General features: G+C 36.9%; 1 protein-coding gene and 1 non-coding gene across 30 annotated transcripts in view; one reads left to right on the top strand and one right to left on the bottom strand.

Annotated features, from left to right (window-relative positions):
• CAPRIN2 (caprin family member 2) overlaps window positions 1-19,268 on the top strand; it is a 41,836-nt gene that overhangs the window by 10,094 nt on the left and 12,474 nt on the right. For 16 of the 29 annotated variants that reach the window (XM_060112648.1, XM_060112650.1, XM_060112646.1 and 13 more), the window contains exons 4-12: window positions 1,041-1,127; window positions 5,001-5,239; window positions 6,519-6,601; window positions 8,636-8,803; window positions 9,755-9,798; window positions 10,703-11,380; window positions 14,086-14,208; window positions 16,024-16,105; window positions 17,147-17,202. In XM_060112648.1, coding sequence (XP_059968631.1) covers window positions 1,041-1,127; window positions 5,001-5,239; window positions 6,519-6,601; window positions 8,636-8,803; window positions 9,755-9,798; window positions 10,703-11,380; window positions 14,086-14,208; window positions 16,024-16,105; window positions 17,147-17,202 — 1,560 coding nt within the window. Of the gene's footprint in view, window positions 1-1,040; window positions 1,128-3,618; window positions 3,694-5,000; window positions 5,240-6,518; window positions 6,602-8,635; window positions 8,804-9,754; window positions 9,799-10,702; window positions 11,381-14,085; window positions 14,209-16,023; window positions 16,106-17,146; window positions 17,203-19,268 lie in introns of all 29 variants that reach the window. The other 13 variants (XM_060112628.1, XM_060112643.1, XM_060112640.1 and 10 more) reach the window with 2 other exon arrangements.
• Window positions 18,494-18,597, bottom strand: LOC132499699 (U6 spliceosomal RNA). The gene has a single exon (XR_009533927.1). It is a non-coding gene; the product is annotated as a U6 spliceosomal RNA (small nuclear RNA).

Below are 19,268 nucleotides of genomic sequence, written 5' to 3'. Positions count from 1 at the left end.
GGTTATAACACATTTTGCTTATCCATTTACCAGTTGCTGAATATTTGGATTGCTTTTATTTTGGGCTATAATGAATAATGTACTATATAAATTTACTTACAAGTGTTTAAGTGGGCATATGTTTTAATTTCTTTTGGGTAGATACCCAGAAGTGGAATATTATATTATTTTAACCATGGAGGCTTTGTAACATGCCTTTGTCTGATTGGACAAGTTCCCCATCTTGTTCTGTTTCATAATGGCCCTTTGAGGTAAAGTCCCACCAAAAAAAATAGATAACTAATGAGAACCTGCTTCATAGCACAGGGAATTCTACTTCACTGTACAGTAGAAACTAACACAACATTGGAAAACAACTATACCCCAATTAAAAAAAAAAACAAAACAACCTACCCCTTCTCTAATTATCATCTTTGTTCATCTGTGAAATCTCAAAGAAAATTTCCCTTTTTAAATTTACAGGGAATTCCCTGGAAGTCCAGTGGTTAGGACTCTGCACTTTCACTGCTGAGGGCCTGGGTTCAATCCCTGGTTGGGGAATTATGATCCCTCAAGCCGCACGGTGTAGCCAAAAAAAAAAAAAAAAAAAACAATATTTCTGTCACAATACTTAATTTGTCTGTTATAGGTAATTATTTACAAGTTTCTCCTACCATAGTATAAATTTCTTGAGGTTGCTTTCATCTGTGTGATTCTCATTGTGCTACTTGTGTAATATATTTGTGTAGTGAATGAATATTGACAGAGGAATCCTATTGGCTCAGTGCTCTTAAAACCCACAGGCCTCTCTGACCTTAGACTTTATAGATAGTCAGCTTTATTATTATTATTATTATGGTTCAGATTTCTAGCATAAACAATTGAATTTTTAAATTTAACTTTATGTAACTTCTATTAAATACTTTCTCCTTACTTTTTTTGAGTATGTATAGGCTAGTTCCTAAAGTCTTAAATCTCCTTTGCTGTTATTAAGGAACCTATTTTGAGATACTTGTACTTAGAAGTTCACAGAATTGATTTTTTTTTATCCTGTTCGGTAGGAAGCAGTTGAGAAATATGAAGAAGTGCTACATAACTTAGAATTTGCCAAGGAGCTTCAGAAAACCTTTTCTGGACTGAGCCAAGATGTGAGTATGTTTTCTTTGCTTTTCCTAAAACGAATTTAACCACTGATCTTGAAGAAAATATCAGTGTCTGATAATGGTGTTTGGTTATTGTTCATCTAATTCCTGCTGATATTTTATTGGGGGAGGTGGGGTGGAGTATAGTTTCTGAAGAACTAGTGTTTTCAGATTTCTAGAGTCTCAACACAAATGTTATCTGAATATGAGGCACTGTGGAATTACGGAAATCATTGAGAAGGGGAATGAAAACTATTTTGACACATACATTTATTAAAGACATTTTAGAATATAGGCTTGAAAATTTATATTACATAGGCTTGTAAGTTTAGCGTTATTGGTAGACTCTTCTTGTGAGCGTGGTAGTTATTACCAGGAAAATTTATGGTTCATCTTAAATTTAAATAGCGTTAAGTCTGGTCCCACTGCTTGTTTCAGTTGCTCTGTGTTGGCAACTCAAAACTTTTCTCTTCCACAGATTTAATCAGTAATTAATAGTGAAGTCTTAAGCATTCATTAATGAAGTATTCTTCATTGTTTTAGAATCTTAGTGTTAGATGGCCCTTTAAAGATCATGTTCTACCAATTGAGGAAATAATTTGGTGAATTCATTTCTGAGATGGGGAGCGTGCCTCATAAGATAGTCTTTTCTACTTTTTGGATATTTTCTTGTTTGGCGAATTAAAATTCTCTTCTCCATTCCTGTGGCATCAAAAAAGAACAAATAAAAAAATAAAAACCCCAAACCATCATTCTGAAGCTGAAGACAGCTGCCATCTTAATCCTTGTAAAATATAGTTCTGAGTTGCTCTCTTCTGGATGTCTGACTTAATTAACTTTTAACAGGTATTGTGAAACCTAAAATAGTGTAGTATAGAGACACTTCCTTCTGTTTTCTGGATAATTCTGTTAATGCAAGTCTAAGTTGATATTAGCTTTGTTATCCATAGCACACTTTAACTCGTGTTTACTTATTCATCACTTAATTATAATACTTTCTGTTAGTTTCACAGTTGTTAAATACTTCTAGGCTATTTTATTTTATTTATTTTTTAAATTTTTATTTATTTATTTATTTTTAGGCTATTTTAGATACAATACTTCTTAGTCATTTTTTTTTCTTGTGTGATTGATTCCCCATCCCCCCACCCCCCATATGTTAAGTTTATTTAGTTTTGGTCCATTGTGCTAAAAAAAAGATCTTTTATATCTGCCTTCTGGTTGGAGGTTTGAAGTATATTTTTATAATACTTAAAAATTTCTGTTAACTATCTTTTGTGATTTACCCTATCAAATTTTCATTTTCCACTCAGGTGTTTTTTTTTTTTTCAATGTATGATGTTCTTTTTAGATTTAAATCTTTTTTAAAACACCATCCATGTGCCAGGCACCTATGGAGGTTCACTATTTTTTTTTTTTTAATAGATTTATTTATTTACTTTTGGCTGCGTTGGGTCTTCATTGCTGTGCGCGGGCTTTCTCTAGTTGTGGCGAGTGGGGGCTACTCATTGTGGCTTCTCTTGTGGCGGAGCACGGGCTGTAGGTGCCCGGGCTTCAGTAGTTGTGGCATGTGGGCTATAGAACAGAGGTTCAGTAGTTGTGGCGCAGTTGCAACTAAGCACGGGCTTAGTTGCTCTGTGGCATATGGGATCTTCCTGGACCAGGGTTGGTACCCATGTCCCCTGCATTGGCAGGCGGATTCTTAACCACTGCACCACCAGGGAAGTCCAAGGTTCACTATTTTTATAGCGAAGTACCTTCCAGCCTAGGAATTTGGGGGCTTTTTTTTTTTTTTTTAAACTAAACTCTTTCTTTTGTCAGACCTCTTCTATGATAGCCTGTTTTGCAGTTTGTGTAACATTTTCTTCTTTCCCTTCAAACTAAAGTTGGAAGCCTTCAGCCCACCACATCTCTCTTTATCTTCATGATATGAGCTTTGTCCTTTGGGGATTTATCATTCTAAGTCATGGTTCAGAAAATAAATTTTATGGTTCGGTGCTATTGCTTGACAGCAGTTTACTTCGTATCTTCTTCTTTCTAAATCAGTTTTCAACTGAAAGAAGAGAAGTAACCTGATTTCTTAGTTTCCACATAAATAAGAATAGGCTGCTGTCAGTGATTTTCATGACACCTGATTATGACCTAGGAGACAGCATGTTTCTTACTTGATACCTGATAGAATCGATAAATATTTGAGGTCCTGTCATGTGTCAGACTCTATGCTGGGTACTAGTGATATACTGGTGAACAACAGAGATATAGTCCCTGTCATCATGGAGCTGAAGCGTAAGGGGGATGCAGCTAAAGAAAAAGATAAGCCTTTCATGTAATAGATACTTTGATAGGGGAAGTTCAGGGTGACCTGAGCCCATAAGAACACCTAATCCAACCCTGGGAGGTGGCCAAAGAGAGATCTGAGGTAATCATGTGATATAGTCCTGAAGATGTCCTCAGCACCAATTGCCTTTTCTTATACCATCATGAATCTGTGTCCAAGGGAATCCCACTGTCTTGGAGAGCTAGAATTGCCACCTCTATCGTCTTTCCTCCTCTCAAGCAGAAGCTGAGTTTGGTAAGTGTTATTGGTGTAAGTCCATATTAAGGTCTTGGAAAAAGCTTTTCTGAGCCTTTGCCGTCTTGAAGAAAATACCCTTGCCCATGTAACCCCCAACCAGTCCATTTCTCACTCTTAAAATTTTATCTTCAGCCATTGTTTCTTGTTCCTGGTAGTAGCACAAGTCATATTTATTAAGTTGCTTTCATACCCTGTAGAAAGGAATTAATAATGCCATAATGAATCTTTACCCCCATCTTGATTAGGATTTATGAACATTTCTTTTGTAGAGTTTTAAATGTTGATGCTGAATCAAAGTACTTTAACTCATCTATAGGAAAATTCTAAAAGTTTTTTTTTTGTTGTCTTAATTTTCATACCTTGGAAAATATCCAGTACGATGGAAACATTACAGACAGAAAAACACGTATGGGGAGAAAAGGCCTTTTGTGTTTCTCAGTGGAAATAGATGGTACTTTTTGTTATTGGTATTTTATAAATGAGAAGCCACTTTTGGGACCCACGTATTATATCAGACTTTAAGGTTTTACAGTTGTAAGCTTTAGAGTAGACTTGGAGCTGCTCAGTCCACACACACACACACACACACACACACACACACACACACACACACACACTCACTCACTCACTCACTCACTCACTCACTCAGTCATTTGAGGGAAAACTTAAATTCCACTAATTTTCCATGTGTGTTTCCATGACAAACTATTATGAAAATCTCTCTCAATTTTCCTAAAAAAACCCCTGTTTGCTGTGGCTGTTTTTTGGCATTACATTTGTAAGACATTTTATTTCTGTTTGGTTTTCAATTCCTTATGCTTTAAGCAGTCTTCTTTGGTTGGTTGAAAATCAACCATTTTAAATACTCTTCCCCTGGAACATAAGATTTAAAAAAGAACCCAAACTAAACTGAAGCATTTTCTTAAAATATTTAGCCTAAAAAGGCTTGGTATACATAATATGGAAAAGTAAAACCTTGTGATTAATATGGACATTAACGATAGGTACTTTGCTTCTCATCATGGTGATAGTAGAGGTACTAGATTCAGCCTGGGGTTGGGAGTCACATATTTGGACTTCTTTAGCTTTGATTAGCTGAGACAAACCAGCTAAGTACTCGGTGACTTCTTTAGCTCAAAAAGCAAGCAGGCGGTTAAATGACCTTGTCAGTTTCACAGTCAGTGTTATATATTTGAGATTTACCATCTAATTTCAACTCTTTGGGATTGTACTTTTGTAGACTAATGGATTGCTAGTATGGGTTGTGGAGAGTTGTCAGCCTTAATTAGCGTTTGTTTTCACAGCTGCTTAAAGCACAGAAGAAAGCCCAGAGAAGGGAGCACATGCTAAAACTTGAGGCTGAAAAGAAAAAGCTTCGCACTATACTTCAAGTTCAGTATGTATTACAGAACTTGATGCAGGAACATGTACAGAAAGACTTCAAAGGGGGCTTGAATGGTGCAGTGTATTTGCCTTTAAAAGAACTTGACTACCTCATTAAATTTTCAAAATTGACCTGTCCTGAAAGAAATGAAAGTCTGAGGTAAGTTCATGAAAATATTTTCCTGAAACAGGACACATAACACTTTAGTCTAGCTTTTCAGCATGTATATATGTATATGTATGTGTGTATGTGTGTATATATATATATATATATATATATATATATTCAGCTTTGGAAACGTTGGCCTGCCCAGACTCTCATGAGGTTGATAGCCTGTCTAGTAAGAAAGTGAATTTGAATGATCTCATTGACTTGCTTCTTTATTTCAACACTGATTTTTAAAATGTCTGATCAAGTTTTAACCTTATATAGGTATTAACCATAATACTAATTATGAATATTCTTAAAAATTTTTTTGTAATTATATCAGGTTGTTGTGTTACCTGAGAGTCTTTGCCTCCTTACTACTGCTGTACTTAAGTGGAGGTGAATAAAATTTAACTTGATTAGTATCACTAAACTGTCAAAGTAAGAATTATTTAGTGTTCTTCTTAGGCTGTGAGTAAATACTGAGAAACAAGTCTGATAATTTAAAACATAAAACCAGCAAATTGAGCCAACCCAATTTTTTTCTCCTACAGTATCTCTTTACTGTTTTTGCTTAGATGGAGTAAATCAGCTAATGAGCAGAAGCTCTATGCTTTTGGTTTGTTAGATACAGGTTGTTTCAATGCTGTGTCTGTTAGCCATGCAAAAGCAGTTAGATTTCAACTGCTTTAGAAATTAGCCCTATCAGTGCAGGAAGAAACCTGATAAAACTCTTAATTACCTATATATAGCCATATATATATATATTTATTCCCATCCCAATAGTCTATTCCATCATCATTACCTATTTGGATGCTTCCTTCTCTTGCTTCACTTTGGTAGATCCAAGGAATGTAGCTTACTTTAATATGTGAAATGTAAGTGAAACAATTTGAAAAATGAGCTGCTCTCTTTAAAGACAAATGCAGCTCTTAATATTTCCATTCCACTGTTTTTTTTTTTTATTTTTTATCTAGGGCATATACTTGATAATGAAGGATACCACACTGATTGCTTTAAACTCTTTTTGGTCTATTCCTTAATAGCTGTATTTGGTAAAATCTTTATTTTAGTTGTTTTAATGAAAAATGCTTACATTTGAAATCCATAAATGGGTATTTAGTCATCTTTATAAAATTTCAATTTTTCACTTCCAAAGAGTAAAAAAACACAAAATTAACCTTGAATGTCTTAATTGTTGATGGGTTATATTGTATAAATTGTACTGCTCCATATATAAATATATGTGCCTCTAAAGCCACTTTGTTCTGCTGCTGCTTTTCCTTGTCAGTGTTGAAGACCAGATGGAGCAGTCATCCTTGTACTTTTGGGACCTTTTGGAAGGTAGTGAGAAAGCAGTGGTAGGAACGACATGTGAGTTTTCTCTACTCTGGACTTATGCAGTAAATACTAAACTTTATATCTAGGAGTTTAGTATGATATTGAGGGCCAAAACTGTGTCAGTCCATCAGAACTTACATGTCTGACAATACTAGATTCATCGGCAGAATGATATCTTTGTTTAGTTCTGTTAAAAGCAGCTATTGTACAATTGTACTCGCTAAAATGGAGCCTAGGGAGAGTTTTGAGGTGATGAGTCACTGTGATTTGGGAACAAGAGCTAGGGACTAGTGCTTGACCATTTTGGGGTTCAGTTCTCTATTGTGCGTGTTAGTACCTGTTCTATTTACAAATCTTAAATCCACATATTGTTAATATCAAGGCTTATCTACCAGATCTGCTTAAGAAAATAAGAATGATTTGGCTACGTAGTCTATTGAAACATTGTTGTCTATTGGTCTGGAAATGATCTGGAGAGAAAGAGTCCTTTTGGCTTCCTAGACAGGCTTTGGCCAAATGACCAAGTACAAATGTTTGGCCATGAAGTACAGAGTTTTGTGTACTAGTGTAGGATAACGAAAACTCATTGGAAGCTGGTAAACATTTTTGTTACTAGTGATTGCTTCCTTTTTAAAAATATTTAAGTATGAATAACTGTCTCAATTTCTAAGTCCTTTCAAGTTTAAACCACAGAAATTTATTGCTTGGCTAGAATGCAAAATGATACAAACACTTTGGAAACTAGTTTGTTAGTTTCTTATAAAATTAAGCATGTACTTACTATATAACCAAGCAATTACCCTTCTAGTACCGGAGAGAATTGAAAACATACATTCACATGAGTACTTGTACATGAATGTTCATACCAGCTTATTCAAAATAGTCCCAAATTGAACACAGCCCGGATGTACACCAACTGATAGTTAATAAACAAAATGTAATATATTCATGCAATGGAATCTACTCAGCAATGAAAAAAGGAATGAACTATTGATACTGCAACAGCATGTATGAATCTCAAAATAATTATGCTGAATGAAAGAAGCCAGACAAAAAATGAGAACATATTGTATGATTCCATTTATATGAAATTCTAGAAAAGACATAACTAGAACCATAGCAGGTCAGTGGTTGCCAGGGAGTAGAGGGAGGAGATTGATTATACAAGGGGCATAAGGGAACTTTTTGAGTTGTTTAAAATGTTCTGTATCATGGTTATGGTGGAAGTAACTTGACTGTTAACATCTGTTAAAACTGTACACTTAAAATGTGAATTTTGTAAATTATACCTCAAATTTGATTAAAAAAAAAGGTCATCTGTGTCATAGTATTCCTGTGAAAGGAATAGTAGACCCAAATCAAGTATGCGAAGTCTGCTTAATTTGGAAATTATGTTTTTAGTGGATATTAAAAATAGAATAGACTTTAGACCTATTTATGGTACAGTGACTTTAATAACATCATGTTAAGATTTTTCTTGATCATCAAATGGTGATGTGCTAGGAGTGAAATATAGCATAACTCAAGAGTAAAATCTTAATCATGGAATTTTTATACTTTAAAAATTCTTTAGAGGTTGTCCAAAATAGCTTTTTCTAAAGTTAATGTTTGAGGAACTGTGTTGTTTATTTTTCTTAAAGCCTAATTACTTGGGGAAGGTAGAGTAATTGCTTTTTGTGATGTCTTGGGGGCAGATGGGAGAAATCACTTTTCTCCCAGCTCAGGGAATAGATGTGTGCTTTTATAACATACTAGATAAAGTCCTTGATTGGAGTCTCTGATTTTTAGCCATTTTTCAAATGGTGGAAATGGAGGCCCAGGGAAACTTAAGTGACGTGCTAAACTTTGGGATTCTGATTTTTAAAATTTATATTGATTCAGCATGACGTAACGATGGACTGCATATTTCCTTTTCATGGTACGACCAGTTCTTTGAATACCCCCAGTGTAGACTGTTATAATGACATACTACAACTAGGATAAAATTATATTAGGATTTCTATTCCAAATAATTTGCCATGAACTATTAGGATATGTGATAACTAAGTCTTAATCACTCTTTCTTAGACAAACACATGAAAGATCTACTATCTAAATTGTTGAACTCAGGCTATTTTGAAAGTATCCCAGTTCCAAAAAATGCTAAGGAAAAAGAGGTATCATTGGAGGAAGAAATGCTAATAAAATCAGAGAAGAAAAAACAATTATCGAAGACTGAATCTGTCAAAGAGTCAGGTTTGTTGTGACCTCTGAAATTCTTTATAGTGGTTGCATTTTTAACACTTAACCAAAATGAGTTAAATCATTGTAAAATGATTACTTTATTTTAATTTTATTTTCTACATGCATGGAAATCTTTACTTGCCCCAGGATAAGCCTAGATTTAGGACACATCTCTAGGCTTTACTACCATGATTTGCAGAGTCAACCTTAATAGAAACATTAGGTTATACTTTGTTACAAGAGAGTACACTGTTAAAATGAGGCATTTATGGAATTTGAATTCTTTGTTAAACTATTAAAGTTTAACTCTTTGTTAAGCTATTAAGATCATTCCATTTAAAACCGTTGTTTAAAATGTGAGTTACAGTACATTCCAATACTGTATAGAGCAAGAATGTAAATAATCTAAGGTTAACATATTGATTTAGGAAAAAAATTGCCAAAATCAGTAAAAGAAATAATATTTTTCAAAATTCCACTTTTCTTGGGGAAGAAATACTTTGAGTAAATGGCACCTTTGCTATTTATTGTTGAGGCTGGATTTATTTAAGAAATATTACTTCTAAGGAGGTAGTCCAAGCAGGCTTCTGGTAGCCACTAGCAAGATTCGAGTATTTCTCGTTTACCCCATGGCACCAGAGCTATAAATCCAACTTGAAAGAAGCTGTGTTTGTGGGTAAGAGGAGATAGTCCTGTTTTCAATCAGAAATCAGTTTTTAACTATAACCTGACTTCAGAAAAGTGTCTTATATAAGCAGAGCTACTAGCTTCAACTAGCCTCAGACCACATGCTTTTGACCAGCACCCAATAGTGAGAATTACTCCTGCCCTGAATGTACTTAATTGCACTATCCTTTTTCTGTTACTATTCTGAAATTTGTCGCTAGAATGAATTACAGTGTAATCAGTCTAAAAACTTGTAGTTTACCTAGTACTTATTTAATATTCCTTTTATCTTCTCAGAGTCTCTTATGGAACTTGCACAGCCAGAGATACAACCACAAGAGGTAAGGTACCGAAAGGTAATTTTCAGTCAGTTGTGGTTTTTGAGACTTTTGTATATTGTTGGGGTTAGGAGCTAAGGCTTTGGAGCTAGACTGCTTAAGCTTGAATCCTGGCTCTGCAGCTTATTAGCTTAATGACTTTGGGCAAGATATGTAGCCCAGCTGTGTCTGTTATCCTCCTACATAAAATGGGGATAATAACAGTGCCTGCCTCATATGGTTATTGTGAGGTTTGAAGGAGTTAAATCTGAATTACTTACAATTTGGCCTGGCACGCAGAACGGCTCAAGTGTTAGCTGGTGGTGGTGGTGGTTTTGGTCCCTGTATTGGAATTTGAAGATGGGTGGGATTTTGCTCTTTCCAGAATTTACTCATATTGGTAATAGAAGAGGGCATTTGTTCTCTTTCTGAAGTGACATCGGAATTCATGGAAGCCGAAGAGAATGGAAGAAGCAAAATCACAGTATGATTGATATATAATGGGAATAAAGAAAAGGCTGGTAATTCAGGAAACATAAGGCTTCAGTGTAAAGAGTAGGACTTTGTGTAGTTGAACTACCCTCTGCCTTAACTTGAAGGGAGTCAGGTGGTCCTAAGCCTGGCAGAGGCAGAGTAACCTTGGTAAAAGAGCCTGAGTCGAGCAAATGTGGCACCACGGTGTGCACTGCTTACCAGTCTTAGGTGAATCAAATATAGGTTGCTACTTTTGAAGTAGACTTTTGAAGTTTGTCTTTCTGTTAATTGAGGGGAAAGGAATGGACATAAAAGTAGAATACTCTTTTCAAGTAGGATAAGGTCACAAGTTTCCTGTTAGCACAGTGGCTCAGACCAGTGTACGTAGGAGTTCAGTATTCCCTTCAAGGTCTTCTACAGACTGTGACTTGAGCACGTTTTCCCTGTGGTTTAGTTTCTTAACAGACGCTACATGACAGAAGTAGATTATTCAAGTAAACAAGATGAAGAGCAATCTTGGGAAGCAGATTATGCTAGAAAACCAAATCTCCCCAAATGTTGGGATGTGCTTACCGAACCAGATGGTCAGGAGAAGAAACAGGAATCCTTCAAGTCCTGGGAGTCTTCTGTGAAGCACCAGGAGGTATCAAAGCCTGCAGTTTCCTTAGAACAGAGGAAACAAGAGATTCCAAAACTCAGGTCCACTCTGCAGGAAGAGCAGAAGAAGCAGGATGTCTCGAAAACCAAGTCAACTCCTAGCCAGTGGAAGCAAGAAGCTCTTAAATCCAAAGTGGGATACATTCAGGAGGAACAGAAGAAGCAGGAGACACCAAAGCCTTGGCCAGTTCAGCTGCAGAAAGAACAGGATCCAAAGAAGCAAACTCCAAAGTCTTGGACACCTTCTGTGCAGAGTGAACAGGACATCACCAAGTCATGGACCACTCCCATGTGTGAAGAACAGGATTCAAGACCACCAGAGACTCCAAAATCCTGGGAAAACAATGTTGAGAGTCAAAAACACCCTTTAACACCACAATCACAGATTTCTCCAAAGTCCTGGGGGGTAGCTACAGCAAGCCTCATACCAAATGACCAGCTGCTGCCCAGGAAGTTTAATACAGAACCCAAAGATGTGAGTTGATTTGTATCAGTTTGTTCCTATCAATGTAGGCATAAATAGAGATTTGTGGTAGTGATAATTTAAAAGTTCTCTTTAGGAAAAGATCAGTAAAACCCACGTTTTTTTTTTTTTTTTTCCGGTACGCGGGCCTCTCACTGTTGCGGCCTCTCCCGTTGCGGAGCACAGGCTCCGGACGCACAGGCTCAGCGGCCATGCCTCACGGGCCCAGCCGCTCTGCGGCATGTGGGATCTTCCCAGACCGGGGCACGAACCCGTGTCCCCTGCATCGGCAGGCGGACTCCCAACCACTGCGCCACCAGGGAAGCCCCCCATGTTTAATTAATGTATTAAGTATTTCACTTAGCTCTTTAATGCATAATTTGTTTTCCCTAGAAAATTGGAAGCACATTTAATCTGTCATTTGCGCCTAGCCTGAAGTGAAATTTCCACAATTAGAAAATATTGTTTTAATGCTCAAATTTTAATGACATGATACAACATCAAAATAGTGGATAGTTCAAGAAAGACCATAATGTTGAAGAAGTGAGAAACGTAAATGCATGTCGAAAGGCAGGAGACCTTTTTCTGACAGAAGTTACATTTTTCTGTATTCTCTTCCTTCTCTTTCATTTATAGTCACTCAGATTAGCCTGTCCTCTTTGAAGAGGATACAGATGGTCAGGAGGAGAAACAGGAATCTTTCATGTCCTGTTTCAGAAGAAGCAGTAGTTGGGGAAGGATCTGAATTAGTTATCTATTTCTGTTTCAAAAGAATTTTCTGCAGATGAAAAGTATAGGCATTAAATATTCTGTAATTAGGTTTTGGAGTATGAGATTTAGTTCAAATATAAGGCCTCATTCTGCTAGTGATAAATAACCCACGTCAGTAAGATAAGAAGCCTTATAATGAGTAATCTTGCATACAGTGCTAGTTAGTGTTGTCTCTTATTAAAGTATAAGTTATTTACCACTGTTTCATTGCACACTTCGTTGAAGACTTGTTACCAGCTTGTTTGCTAAGAAATGTGAACTTGCTACCCTCCCAGTGTTCTCCATATACATCTAGTAGTGTTCCCTGCACTTGCACGCCATTTTAGCCAAAGGCATGCCTGGAAATCTTTGGTCCTCTAACAGTTTGAAAAACATTATGCTAAGGACCTACTTTATTGCACAGGGAACTATACGAAATATTTTGTAATAACCTATAAGGGAAAAGACTCGGAAAAAGAATACACACACACACACATAAAACTGAATTACCATGATGTACACCTGAAATTAACATGATATTGTAAATCAACTATACTTCAATTAAAAAAGGTGGGGGGAGAAAAACATTTTGCTTAGGGAATTCAAAGCATTGCATTTTATAAAGTACCCCTGCCTCAATTCTACCTTATGGGAAGAGGATTTTAGAATTATTTGTCTCCTTTTATTTTCCTTTCTTCCTCTTTAAGTGGTAATACAATTTTAGCTTCTTCCTGACCCTGCAGAAGATTGATAGCCTTTTTCATTAACTAGATATCATATGACAGTAATTGTAATATAGCAACTATTTTGAGAGATTTATATCTAAAAACCCAATTTAATACCTCAATAAAGCTGTTTAAAAAACCGCAGTTAAAAATTCCACTAGGTATAGCAGTGCTGAACGTTTACTGTACCAGAATATTGATACCATGCTGTTTGCTGAATAGTATTTAAAATTAAGGGTGTTTAATTGGAAAGGTCAAAACTCATTTAATGTGCCTTATGGCACAGACATCATTATATTGAAGTTACAGGGTCTCTCAGTGACTGAGAGGACGCTTCTCTGTATAGTAGAGTATTTGCCTCTGTCTGTATTGAAATCTCAGCTGTTTGGAACATGACCAAGTACTGTCAAGGGCAAAATAGAGTTCAAAGCCAAAAGACTAGATAACATGAAATAAATCACTAAAGTTCATACTCTTCTCCTAAAAGAGCCTTTCATATATTCCCTTAGGGTCTATTAACAGTTATTTTATGACGCTGTTGACAAGCTTAGCTGTGTGACTTCCCAGTGGATTATAAGGTGGAGAAGTGGAGCTGGTAGGGACAGGCTTGCTGATGCCTGAAGAAATAACCATGAACATGGGGTCTATTTCAGGGTATTCAGCAGCCTTAAGAAATGTAGCAGGAGGGCGAACCACCTTCCAAACATCAGTAGCCCCCTCCCCCGCAAAGTATACCTACCGTATAACAGAATATAATAGTGTATTTCCTCAACTCTAGGATATACATGTATATGTTTTCACATCTTACTGTTTCTGAAATCAGATACGTGTTAAAAATGGGATGCATATTTAATGTGGTAGTAGTAATTTTGTTCCCTGGAGAAAAAAATCATGTGTTTTATATTAGAGTCAGTGGCATCTTATCATAGAGGACACAGGGTAACTGATGTCCATAACGAGAGAACTTCTATCACGGAAGGTCTGTTGCTCTGGGCCTTCCCTTTAAAAAGATGATGTTTAGAAACATTTCCCATTAAAATTGTTCTGAAGGAGGAAACATGTAAAGTTTGCTGAAATTACTTAGAAAATGCATTTATGTGGAAATTCTTTACCTGAGATAAATCTGTAAATGAGCACTGCTATGTGTTTTGATTACATTAAGATGTAGTGATAAGCTTAGTTTCCTGAATTAGGCTTTTGAATTTGAATTTCACTCTTATACGTTATGGGTTTATCTTACAGGTGCCTAAGCCTATGCATCAGCCTGTAGGTTCTTCCTCTACCCTTCCAAAGGATCCAGTATTGAGGAAAGAAAAACTGCAGGATCTGATGACCCAGATTCAAGGAACTTGTAACTTTATGCAAGTATGAGTCATTATTAAGTGAATCTTAAATGATAGTCATGGGGCTACTAGCTTCTGATCTGAAGCATTAAATGAAGTTGTTAAGAGCATAGATTCTGGTGTCCAGAATGAGTACAAATCTCGGTTCTGCCACTTCCTAGCTCTGAGAATTTAGGCAAGTTACTTAACTGTCTGCCTCAGTTTCTTTTTTGAAAAAATGATAATAGTTCCTATTCCTGTTTGTTGTGAGTAATAAAATGAATTAAACATGTAAGAAGCTTAAAGTGCTCAAATGATATTGCTGCTGTCGTGTGTAGATAATCATAAGACATTCATTATGACACATGCTAAATTGTGTCATACAGACTCTTACAGAATTTCAGAATAGTATGGTATTACTGAGGGATGAAGTAGGCAGATAAGAGATCTTTGTGTAGTAAAAAGGTTTTGAGCTTTGGAATTAGACTTGCATTTAAATCCACTTCTACCAGTTACCAGTTGTATAATCTGTGGCAAGTTATTTAACCTCCAACCTTCTGCTTATTTGTAAAGTGAGGGAATTGCATACCTCTTCAGATTATTTGATAAATAAAAGACCTAAAATGATCACTGTAACTATATAAGTTAAGTACTCAAAACATTGGAAATATTTTTAGGATAACCAGGATAGGCAGATGGGAGAAGAGAATGCCTTCTTGTCATGAAAGTCTCTAAGAGCATGAGTTAGTTTAGTGGTTGAGATAAAATAATTAGACCCTCTCATAAAATAATTAGACCCTCTCATTGGTTATAATAAAAATGAGGGCTCAGTCTATGCTAGGATTAACGTTTAAGACTTCAAGTCAGGAGTTTTCTTTTCCTAATTTGGCCTTAGAATTACTATTAGAGTTTTAACACTTGATACAGTCTTTTTAAAAAATAATTAATTAATTTTTGGCTGCATTGAGTCTTTGTTGCTGCACATGGGCTTTCTAGTTGTGGCGAGCAGGGGCTACTCTGTTGTGGTGCGCAGGCTTCTCATTGCAGTGGCTTCTCTTGTTGTGGAGCACGGGCTCTAGGCACTCAGGCTTCAGTAGTTGCAGCACGTGGGCTAAGTAGTTTCAGCTTGCAGGCTCTAGAGCACAGGCTCAGTAGTTGTGGTGCACGGGCTTAGTTGCTCCGTGGCATGTGGGATCTTCCCGGACCAGGGCTTGAACCTGTGTCCCCTGCATTGGCAGGTGGGTATTTAACCACTGCACCATCAGGGAAGTCCTGACACAGTCTGTCTTTTTTTTTTTTTAATAAATTTATTTATTTTATTTATTTATTTTTGGCTGTGTTGGGTCTTCGTTGCTGCGTGTGGGCTTTCTCTAGTTGTGGCAAGTGGGGGCTACTCTTCATTGCGGTGTGTGGGCTTCTCATTGTGGTGGCTTCTCTTGTGGAGCACAGGCTCTAGGCATGTGGGCTTCAGTAGTTGCAGCATGCAGGCTCAGTAGTTGTGGCTCTAGAGCACAGGCTCAGTAGTTGTGGTGCACGGGCTTAGTTGCTCCACGGTATGTGGGATCTTCCTGGACCAGGGCTTGAACCCGTGTCCCCTGTGTTGGCTGGCAGATTCCTAATGACTGCACGACCAGGGAAGCCCCTGACACATTTGTAAGGTTTGACAGTTACTTTAGATTTCGTTTTTAATTCTCAGTTTCTTCTCCTATAAAGACTAAGTTATTAACATCTTGAGATGGTTATTAGCTAGATTCCTATAGCTAATAAGCAGTTGACATCATAAATAATTTAATGGTAATAGCTTTACCAACAAATGATAATCTTTGTTTTCACTCATTATTTAAACTCTTGTCTTTAGGAATCTATTCTGGATTTTGACAAACCTCCAAGTGCAATTCCATCATCACAGCCGCCTTCAGCTACTCCAGGTAGCCCAGTAGGTATGTCCTCATTCTTAAGACTTGTTAGACCTACAGCTGTTTTTCCAATTACTTCTTTTACATATAATTTTACTCTAGATTATCTTAAGGTTAAACTATGTCTCTGTGTTAACTTTTTCTAAATGTGTATATATGTTATCAGAGTTACATACGGGTAAATTACCATGAGGATGTTAGTGTACTTAACTGACCTGTTTGCCTTTTAGAGAAGGTCTCCAGATCGGTGAATGGAAGTACACAATATTAGTTGTCTTTGCTACTTTTTATATTCTTCTTGGAGTGAATTCTGACTAGAACCTGCTTGACTTCTTTCAACTCTGTATGTCTAGTGTGGAGGCTTTTGGATCCTAACTATGAGTGAAATTACATCAGTGGTATTTAGTGCAGAGTTTAACACAGTAACTAATGATGCAGCCCAGATCTGAATCTGGTCTGATGCTTCAGACTTTAGGCTTTTTGTTCTACACTAGTTTATCTCAGAGGTGGAATGACATAATCAAAGCCATAGTTCAGCTGCAGTGAGCAGTAGACACCAACCAGAAGACTGGTCCAGTAATTCCTGGGTAGGGTAAGGAGAAGGAAGAGAGAGTACTTAACAAAAGTGATAGAGATTAATAAGAAGAAACCCAACTGAAGCTATGTAATTGAAAAGTATATTTAATTTACATGATCAAAGAGAAAAAAAAAATTGAAGAGCCAGATGACCTCTGCACCTGTAACTTAAAGTGTATCAGCTAATTACTGCTCATGATAGCTCAGGATTTATCATCCAGATTACAATTACCATTTTTTTAAAAGTCATAGTTCTTTTCTTTTGGAAGCCTTGAAATGCTGCATTTGTCCATTGATGGAACTAGTATCCTTTTCTTCTGTAATCTCTCTGACTCTTTTTCGAGCTCTACTACAGTAGAAAGGACTTGAGAGCTAGTTCTTCCAGATACTGCTTTGTTTTATAAAGTATAAACTTTAGTTTCCACCCAGTTGGTATGCATAAACTTTTCTCCTCCCTCAGTAGTTTACTGTTGATTTCACTCTCTGCAGCATCTACAGAACAAAATCTATCCAATCAAAGTGATTTTCTTCAAGAGCCATTACAGGTAACTTTTCCAGACTGATCTTTCATTTACTCTTCTTTGCTATTCAGGGAGGAAACTCTTGCTTTGGCAAGAATGCTCAGACTCGCTGATTCTAATACACCTAATGAAATTATTGCAAATGTTCTAAGGATACCTAGTTTTTTAGATTAAGTACAGCTGGTTCTCAAAAGATTCCGTAATAAACATGGGGAAGTCATCTGTTATAATAGAGAAGGTTAGCTGATGTTAGTAAGGAAAGAGTGAGCCTGAAGAATTCGGAGGTACTTTGGGAATCTTACTTTGCTGTTGAGCTACCTAAGTCACTTAGTATATTGGCAGAGTAAAGGGTGTAAAGAAAGAGACTAATTTTGCTTAACTCATGGTTAGCCAGTCCCACCCGCCTACATATATCTGACATTCTGATGAACTAATTTTCACAGAACACACTTAAAGTTATAAAGGGACCAGATCATTGAGATCTGTAAATGCCACATTGCATTTCCATCAATAGTAAGTTCAAGATTTGCTAGTTTTCTAGTTTTCTGGTCATTACTTAAAAACTAGTTTCTAGTTTTCTGGTCATTACTTAAAAAAATTTTTTTTTTCCTCAGGATCCCTCTGAAAACCTTATGGCAATTTTCTAGACAGCAACTGCTTTGACAGTAGGTTAAATATTTTGATCAGGTGGTTCAGCAGTTGTTGCCTTCCCTTCCAAAAACTTATGAATAAATACCATTTGTTTACAGTGGTTTATATTTAGTTTAAGATGTAGCTCGGTTTTCAAAATGTGTTTGTTAAGCAGGGTCCCTCACCCCAGTCACTGCTTTAACTAAAGAATTCCATGTTATCTGGTCTAGCTATTAGGTTCTATATGAGGCTTTCAAGTGACAAGTTTAAGATTTTTTTTTTTTTTTTTTTTTTTTTTTTTTTTTTGTGGTATGCGGGCCTCTCACTGTTGTGGCCTCCCCCGTTGCGGAGCACAGGCTCCGGATGCGCAGGCTCCGGATGCGCAGGCCCAGCGGCCATGGCTCACGGGCCCAGCCGCTCCGCGGCATATGGGATCCTCCCAGACCGGGGCACGAACCCGTATCCCCTGCATCGGCAGGCGGACTCTCAACCACTGCGCCACCAGGGAGGCCCCTAAGATTTTTTTTTGATAAACCAATAGTCTGGTAGTTCTCAGGGCATGCCTGTGGGATGGCTACATCAGAATCACTTGGTCACTTTAATAAAAGTATATATAGTTGACCCTTGAACAGTATGCATTTGAACTGCTTGGGTCCACTTATACATGGGTTTTTTCCACTAAATTCATAGAGTACTACGCTTCACGAATTTGCGTGTCATCCTTGCGCAGGGGCCATGCTAATCTCTGTATCGTTCCAATTTTAGTATATGTGCTGCCGAAGTGAGCACTAAATACATAGAGTACTACGGATCTGCGGTTGGTTTAATCCAAAGTTGGGGAACCACGGGTATGAAGGGTCAACTATGGGACCTGAGCATCTGCGAATTTTGGTATCCATAGTGGGTCTTGGAACCAATTCCCTGTGGATACTGAGGGATGACTGTGTTGTTAGATACCACCTTAGACCTATAGGGTCAGAATCTCCAGGGGTGTCGTCTAGTCATCTGTATTTTTAATCTGCTCCCTGGGTGAATCTGCACATCCATTTTTTGGAACCACTGGCCTCAAACATCATGCTTACTCAGCAGTACTTAAAATGAACTCTGGTCTTCTTAAAGAGCAATAATTTGGAAGCAAGAACTGCCATAAGTTCTAAATAAATACTAATGTAAAGAATGTTTCTTTATCTTTTCTGTTAAGTTAACGTTTTAACTAAAATTCAAAGTCTTTTAAAGCTTAACTATCAAGTGGGCCAAGTTGCCTTAACTTAGTGTCTTTGAATTTTTCTTTGGCGATAGAGTTAGTTATGTCCCCACAATAGCCAGTCTCACTTATTTTGGGTGGTTGTCTCATTGTTTTAATGAGAGGACCAGAAGAAAGACCTACTTTTAGAAACACTACCATTTTATAGTAATTCTAATAGTTTGGTCAGATCTAAACTATACCTATTTATTTAGGT

Source organism: Mesoplodon densirostris, chromosome 11 (assembly GCF_025265405.1).
Source record: "Mesoplodon densirostris isolate mMesDen1 chromosome 11, mMesDen1 primary haplotype, whole genome shotgun sequence".
Lineage (NCBI taxonomy): Eukaryota > Metazoa > Chordata > Mammalia > Artiodactyla > Ziphiidae > Mesoplodon > Mesoplodon densirostris.
This window is presented reverse-complemented; position numbering and strand designations above follow the sequence as displayed.